The sequence below is a fragment of the Poecile atricapillus genome, chromosome 13 (genome assembly GCF_030490865.1).
Source record: "Poecile atricapillus isolate bPoeAtr1 chromosome 13, bPoeAtr1.hap1, whole genome shotgun sequence".
NCBI classification, from domain to species: Eukaryota; Metazoa; Chordata; class Aves; order Passeriformes; family Paridae; genus Poecile; species Poecile atricapillus.
The window spans coordinates 3,386,212-3,393,950 of record NC_081261.1 but is presented as its reverse complement, the minus strand read 5'-3'; the positions used below and the strand labels follow the sequence as shown (position 1 = coordinate 3,393,950).

Here is a 7,739-nt window from a genome sequence, read left to right as displayed (position 1 = left end):
GATCCTCACTGCTGCGAGTACCCACATCCCATCCAGCATCCCATCCCATCCAGCCCCCCCAGACCCCAGCTGAGCTGCACCCACCCCGACAGGGGCTGGGGGGGGCTGGCGGGGGCCAGTGTTCCTTGGGCTCCAGCTCCCAGGCGCCAGCGGCTGTTTTTAGCCCAGAAGAAAGTCCAATGTTTTGAGATTTTCTATTTTGAGCAGCAAAGCTGAAGAAGTGGAGCAGCCCCTGACCCCCGGGTGTCTGTGCAGAACGACGCAGGCAGCCAGGCAGGGTGGGTGTGGGGCAGCCTCTGCCCCCCAAGGGGGATGCGGTTGCCCCCGGGTCTTCGCCCCACAGCTGCCTCTGTGGCCTCTTGCACGTCAGGCTGTGCCGGAGCCTGTTCCCATGCGATCCCATCTCTGACACTCTCCCAAGGGAGAACGGCCTTTCCGGCACTGAGATATCATTCCTCCTTTCCCTCCTGCAGCAAGATCCCAGTCCAGCCCCCGAGCAGGATGTGGGGTGTCCACACCAGACCTGCAACCCTTATTCCCCACTGTGGCTACGTGTGTGCCCTCACAGAGCCCCCGTGACATAGCACAGCTGGCATGTTCCCAGAGGGGACAGCCCCGGCACAGAGGCACAGGGCTCAGACTGGGCTGCTGTGGTGGCACAGCCAGCTCAGCCCAGTGCTGGTGATGCTGCCACATGGAGGGTTTTGTCTCCTCGCAGCAGCTGTGGGGTCCATCCCCTGCACAAGAGAGTGCAGACATTCATCTGAGAGTGGGGAGGGCTGATACTCACTGGAGCTGCCACAGCAAGTTGTCACCATCACTGCTGCAAGACATACATGTGGGGTGATGCAGGTGACAAAAGGTGCTGGCAGCTGGTGCTGCTTTTTGGGCTCCCTGGAGGCAGACGCCAGCACCAGGCACAGGCTTTGGTCTCGTTTTATTCAGTCCTGCATCTCCAGAAGCACCTCAAGCTGCACACTGGCACTGCCATCCAAGCTCTGTGGTGGGGCCAGATGCTGTGAGCACTGAGCAGGGCTGGGGGCCACGTCCCCGGTGTCCCAATGTGTCCCTAAGTGCAGTGCCGGCGGGGGACAGCGAGGAGCCGGCGGAAGGCAGCACGGAAGTCCCGGTTGAAGAGGGTGTAGATGAGGGGGTTGACGCTGCTGTTGCAGTAGCCGATCCAAAAGAAGAAGTTGAAGAGGGGCTTGGACACGTGGCAGCCCTTCCCACAGAGAGCCCCCAGGCTGTAGGTGAAGAAGAAGGGGAACCAGCACAGCACGAAGGCCCCCATCACCACAGCCAGCACGACGGTGAAGCGCCGCTCCCTCGCCCGCACCAGCCGGCGGCGGCACAGCAACACGCTCTGGTGCTGGCTCCGGCGCCTCCATCCCGGCATCCCAACTCCCGACACCTTTCCATCACCGCTGGAGGGGCACGGGGAGCGGGCAGCGAGCAGGGCGGCCGCCCGCCGGGCAGTCAGGCGGTAGATGCGGCAGTAGACAGCGACCATGACGAGGCAGGGGACGAAGAAGGAGGCAGCACAGGAGGCCAGCACGTACCAGGTCTCCTGGCTCAGCTGGCACTCCCTCCCGCCCGGCCGCGGCCGCAGGAGCGGTGGTAGTGCCACCAGGGCCGCTGCCGCCCACACCGCCCCGATCATGGCCTTCACCCGCCGAGGGCTGCGGCGCAGGTTGAGCCGTGCCGCCCGTGTGACGGCCCAGTAGCGGTCGAGGCTGATGGCACAGAGGTGCCCGATGGACGCGGTGCAGAGCAGCACGTCCAGCGCCAGGTACAGGCTGCACCACAGCCCACCAAAGTACCAGTAGCCCATCACCTCGTTGGCCAGTGAGAAAGGCAGGACGAGGATGGCCACCAGGATGTCTGCCGAGGCCAGGGACACAAGGAAGAGGTTCTGTGGGGCTTGCAGAGCCCGGCTAGTGGAGATGGCCACCACCACCAGAGCGTTGCCCACCAGCGTGGCCAGCAGGACGGACAGGGCGGCCAGCAAGATGAGTCCCGTGGCTGCTGGTGAGTGTGGGGCGCTGCCGGCGCCGCTGCTGTTACTGGAGATGTTGGGAAGGGTGCTGGCTGGCTCCATGCTGGCCCGGCCCCTCAAGCAGATAAAGCCCCATGGGGCTTTCCCCCACCCTGCTCACCGGTCCCGAAGCGGCTGCGGCGCAGCCCCAGCATCGCTGAGTCCCCGGAGGGTTCTCCCGGCGGCCTGACTCCTTCACTGACCCGGTCTGGTGGCGAGGTCGTCCTGGCCCAGTGGTTGCCCGGCTGGGCATGCGGGACAGCGGCGGTGCTGGGAAAACAGAGAGGCTCCCACGGCAGCGCGGCTGGCTCTGCTGGTCCCAGTCCGGAGGAGGGCGGGCGGGAAGGAGGGAAGGAGGGAAGGGTGGGCCGATATCATTGGCAGGAACCCAAACATCTGTGGGCAGTGGGAGAAGCTGTTATTGCCACTTAAAGGGCTCCTTTCAGGGTCGCCATGGCAGGAGGGCTCCAGCCACGGGTGTCAGGGTGCCCGGTGGTGCAGGGGCACTGCCCAACCATGCCGAGTCATCATCCTGCTGATCCCAGCCCAGCAGCACCACAGCAGCACCTTGCCTGGCTGCCCCGTGCTGTGCCTCGCTCACTGATACCCTGCTGTGGCACACAGTGGGGCACCATGGACCCCACCAGCTCAGCCCTTTGGGGATGAGGCAGGAGCCAGAAGATGCTGCCTGTGACAGCTCAGTACGAGTGGCTACAGACCTCGAGGTTCAGCTGTGGCATCATCACCATGTGCCCCGCAGCACGAGTGTTTGGTGTGCCCCCAGCACCAGCTGGGCTGAGCAATGGTGGTGGGTGGGAAACGGGGAGCCTGGTGGGTGTGGGGTACCTGTGACAGCAGGGTTTGCACAGGGAGGACCCAAAGAGACACACACAGGGGCGTGGGCGCTCCCCCTTTATTAGAGCTGAGCAGGGAAGGTGGGCACCAGCGGCCACAGGAGAAGCAGCCCTGTGTGTGCATTGGCAGCTAGAGCCGTGTGGCACCGTGCGGGAGAGGGCGAGGAGAGCCCACCCGCATGGTGGGGCTGGGCATCTCCTCGGGGTAGGAGAGGGCGGGGTTGTCCAGCCCCAGCCTGGCCTTGTCGCGGGGAGCGCCCTCGTGCTCCTCCCAGCCCTCGGGGCTGCGGCAGCGGTCGGTGCAGCACAGGGTGGCCTGGGTGATGACGCGGTCCAGGGGCTGCAGCGAGTGCATCCAGGCGGGGAGGAAATCCCAGGTCTGCAGCCACTTGGGCAGGCGCCCGGGGCTGTGTGCCTGCAGCGCGTTCACCAGCCCGACGAAGAAGAGGAGGCCGAGGAAGGGCGCGCCCACCCCCACCAGCGCCCGCCAGCCCGCCATGGAGATGCCGAAGATGAGGGAGGGCAGCAGGAGGAAGCAGATGATGAGGTACAGCACGGCAAACCAGCGGTACTTGGCCGTGCGCTCGCCCAGCGCCTTGGCCATGCGGATGGGCAGGCGGGTGAAGGGCAGTGGGTACCACAGGAGGATGCCCGAGATGTTGAAGAAGAAGTGGCACAGAGCAATCTGCAAGGATGGCATCCCCATCAGGCCGGGCACGTGGGCTTCCCCCAGCCCCTGCCCTGCCAGGTGACCCCATCCAGCCCAGCCATGGCCCCTGGCTGACTGTACCTGGAAGGAGCTGGCCAGCTTGTCCCCTGGGCTGGCCAGGGCAGCCAGGATGGCAGTGGTGGTGGTGCCAATGTTTGAGCCCAGGGTCAGTGGGTAGGCACGCTCAATGCTGATCACCCCCAGGCCTGTGGGAGGGGCACCCTGTCCATCCCATCGCTCCTGGCAGTGCCATCCCCATGCTCTCCCAAGGAGGCACAGCTCCTTTTGTCCCTCTGAGTGCTTTAGCACCCACAGGCCAGGGGATGGCACACGGCAGGGGATGAGGAATGGCCAGGACTCACCGATCAGGGGTGTGATGGCCGAGGTGAAGACAGAGCTGCTCTGCACCACGAAGGTCATCCCAGCACCCACCACCATGGCGAAGTACCCGGTGAGCCAGCTGAGCGGGTGTGGGAGGTCTGCCACGGCATGGCCATGGGCATGGACACAAACAGGGACATGGGCATGGACACATCAGGGCTGGGGGTCAGGGGCAGCCGGGGACAGGTCTGAGGATGGCAGGTGGAGATGGGCATGGGTGGCCATGTGGCATGTGGTCCCCATCCTACTCACCAGTGTTGATGACCTTCTGGATGGCTTTGGCCACCTGCCCCTTGAGCAGGGAGTTGAGGAGTTTGACCAGGAGGATGAGGCAGGTGCAGAGCACGACAAGGGACCCGGCCAGCAGCACCAGCCCCACGGCCAGGTCAGGCAGTGGTGTGTCGGTGAAGAGGTGCTCACCTGCCCCACAGCACGGCTGGGCAAGGGGCTGGGGCTGGCCCGGCCCCGCTCACAAACCTGCCCCCACAGACAGCCCCACACCTGGACCCCAGCACAGCATCTCCCAGCCCTGCCCCACATCATGACTCCAGCACTTCTCCATCATGTGTGCAACCCCCAGCCCTTCTTGCACCTTCCCAGCCCCATGCTCTGTGCCGCAGCCCTGCCCAAGCCCTCCACACCCACTCACACTTCTGCCTGGTGACGTTGTGGAGGACCTCGATGCCCTTAGTGCTGCAATGGCTGGGGGATGTGCAGTTTGGGGGGGTCCCAGGCCCTGCAGCGGTGATCTGCAGGGAGAAGGTGGGCTACAGCTGTCTGCAGCATCCTCAGCCTGCTGTTGCCCACCAATCATCCTCTATGGGATTGTTTGGTGGCCCCAGCAGGGCCACAGGCCCCTCACCTGTGGAGATGCAGGGCCACACCAGACACGGATGAGGCTCCGGTTGCGCAGGCTCTCGTCCCCTGTCGCGATGCCCGTGATCACAGACTTGTCCAGCTGCAACAACACACATGTTGGAGAGGGCTAACAGCACCCACGGGCTGGGGACATCTTCACTGGCATGGGGACACCACTGTCAGCCCGGGGACACTTGGATATAGCTGCCATCAAAGGGACACCAGTGCTGGGGACACCACCACCAGCCAGCGGCATACTATGCTGGCAAACATAACAGCTGAGGAGACCTGGATGATGAGCTTCGTGAAGGGCTCTGTGATGATCTTCAGCAGGTCAGGGGCATCTTTCCCACTGCGGATGTTGAAGGTGGCCACAACCAGGCGGGTGATGTGGTGCAGGTACCCACTCACCACCTCCAGTGGCAGCAGTACCAGCACTGAGAGCCAGTTGAAGCAGTCGTGCACTGTGGCACCGGCGAAGGCCCTGTGCAGAATGAAGGAGCCCGTTGGCATGAGGTGGTCCTGAGGGGCAGCCCCCAGCCTCGGAAGTGTCCTCTGACCCATCCAGCTCTCACCGTTTGAACTCGCTGCGGTCACCAGCCTGCATGAGGGCCACGATGGTGTTGGTGACCGAGGTGCCGATGTTGGAGCCCATGATGATGGGGATGGCAGAGCGCACCTCCAGCACTGGGGACAGAGAGACGTGTTAGCCTTGTATGGCCCGGCTCAGGGTGACCCCATCCAGCCATCCTCTCCCTCAGCCTCAGGTCCCCAGGAGCCTCATGGGCACACTCACACCCTGAGGAGACCATGCTGACGATGATGGAGGTGGAGGTGGAGGAACTCTGCACCAGCACGGTCACAAGGATGCCCACCACCAACCCTGCCACTGGATTGGAGAGAATGGCGTTGTCCTTGAAAATGTCCCCTGCCACCTTGCCTGTAAGAGAATGTGAGCACAGGCTGCTGGCACTGCCAGTGCCACCAGGTTCCCAGGCATCCCTGCCACCCGGCTACCTCCAGCCAGCTGGAAGGCAGAGCTGAGCACGTCCAGAGAGCACACGAAGAGGTACAGGAACCCAAACATCAGGGGCACCTTTAGAAGGGAGACACAGAAGGACTGGACCCTGGCCCAGCACCCGAGCTCTGTGCAAGACAAGAGAAAGTGTTAAACTCCTGCTATGGCATGGTCCTGGCTCCCCAGGCTCCTACAGCCTTATGCCACTCTCATGGCTCTTGGCAGCACAGGTCCCAGGGTCCCCTCCATCTCCTCCCACCCTGGAGTGCCTTGTGCCAGCTCCCCCATTGTCCTCAGCTCTTCCCACATCACCCCAGGACACTGAGGGTCTCTCCACCAGCACTCCCCTCCCATCCTGGCACCCCACAGTCCTGGCACCCCAAGTACCCCAGGTGCCTCTGTCAGATCTTTGGGGTGTTCCCTAGCCCAGGTGCTGTGAGGCCCCCACCACCTCCCCAGGTCTCACCTGGCCTCTGCAGCTCATCCAAGCCCAGTCGGTGCCCCTGCCAGGACAGCGCGTCCAGCTCGTACCGCTCCCGGCCCTCGCGCAGGCGCCCCGGGGAGCCGGGGCAGGGGAAGCCATGGTCAGGGCAAGGCACAGTGCTGACGGTGAAGGGGCAGGTGTGGGCACCCGGCAGCCGGTGCAGAGCTGGGGAGAGAGGGCACCTATGTCACAGCCCCGTCCTTGCAGGGACCTCCCTGCAGAGGAGAGCCCAGCACTGCCAGAAGCAGAACTGAGCCAGGTGAGGAAGAGGAGGAGGAAGAGGTGCCTACCTTGGGGGCTGGGGCAGTAGGCGAACTGTGGCCCGTGCACAACCCTTCCTCCTCGCATCGGGCACCGACCGGGCAGGACCGGGCTCTCCGTCCGGTAGGGCAGCATCGCTCCTGCTGAGACTGAGCAGAGGTGGCCATGTGTCACCACAGCTGTGCTGCACCAACTGCCACATCCCCCCAAATCCCTGCAGTGCTGGCACCACTGAGGAGCACCATCCCATCATCTGTTGGTCCCCTGGGCCACCTGCTGCCACTGTGCCACCCCAGCGAGCTCCCAAAAGGCAGGCAGGGCAGGCAGGAAGGGGACTCCTCCCGCCCAGGGCTCAGCTCACCTGGGGCTGGCCAGGCACTCAGGGCAGTGCCACTTCCACATGCCACATCCACGCGTCCGTCCAGCGAAGTGGCCCTTTATACACAGGCCAAGAGCAAAGTCTAAGGAGCCCCGCGTTGCCCCTCGCCTCCGCTTGCTGCTCACCTCCTCCCCAGAAATTCCTGCAGTTAATGGGTAACCCCCGCACATCCCACGTCAGCCGTGGCCCCGGCGGGATGGGGCACGTGCCCCCGGGGTACCGCGGCCCGGGCACTCCCACCTCGCTTGCCCGGGGTCTGGGAGAGCCACAGTGATGAGCAAAGCCAGGGCACTGCTGGAGCCCAGTGCCCAAGAGGTGATGCTGGAGGAGCCTCAGCTCTCCATCTTTTGGTGCCTTTGGTTTATCCACTGCACGAGAGGAGGAGGAGGAGGAGAAGGGCTTGCTGCTGGTGCTGCTGGGGCATCCGTCGCAAATCAGAGGTGAGGCCATGCACCTTCAGTGCCATCGCAGCATCAGCCATGAGGGACCCAGCTCTGCCCAGGGCACAATGTCCTCATTCCCAGGGCAGTGGAGATGGGTGATCCCCATGTCCTGCCACTGGTGGTGTTGGTGGCACGCAGCTCGGCTCTGCCTGTGCCAGTGGCTCAGTGTGGGGCAGCCAGCAGTGCTGAGAGGGCTGTGTGGGGCAGAGCCTGCATCTCCCTGGCACCACATCTCCCCGGCATGTGCAATGGGTGAGCAGGAGAGGAGCAAGGCCAGCGCTGCTGTCACCACCTCCTCAGTCCTGTTTATCATTACC

General features: G+C 64.1%; 2 protein-coding genes across 2 annotated transcripts; both read right to left on the bottom strand.

The window, feature by feature from the left end:
* Positions 1-216: 216 nt before the first annotated feature.
* LOC131583897 (alpha-2Db adrenergic receptor-like) lies at positions 217-2,782 on the bottom strand. The gene has a single exon (XM_058848470.1). It carries the CDS (start codon positions 2,096-2,098, stop codon positions 1,070-1,072), a length of 1,029 nt encoding a protein of 342 aa, XP_058704453.1. The 5' UTR covers positions 2,099-2,782; the 3' UTR covers positions 217-1,069.
* A 151-nt stretch (positions 2,783-2,933) lies between these two features.
* On the bottom strand, positions 2,934-7,113 carry SLC34A1 (solute carrier family 34 member 1). Its single transcript, XM_058848465.1, has 13 exons — positions 6,962-7,113; positions 6,630-6,749; positions 6,322-6,504; positions 5,855-5,983; positions 5,634-5,777; positions 5,413-5,524; positions 5,126-5,321; positions 4,842-4,937; positions 4,629-4,746; positions 4,232-4,399; positions 3,961-4,077; positions 3,680-3,804; positions 2,934-3,574 (listed from the first exon to the last, which is right to left on the bottom strand). The coding sequence occupies exons 2-13, from the start codon at positions 6,733-6,735 to the stop codon at positions 3,020-3,022; spliced, it is 2,049 nt and encodes a 682-aa protein (XP_058704448.1). The 5' UTR covers positions 6,736-6,749; positions 6,962-7,113; the 3' UTR covers positions 2,934-3,019.
* Positions 7,114-7,739: the final 626 nt, after the last annotated feature.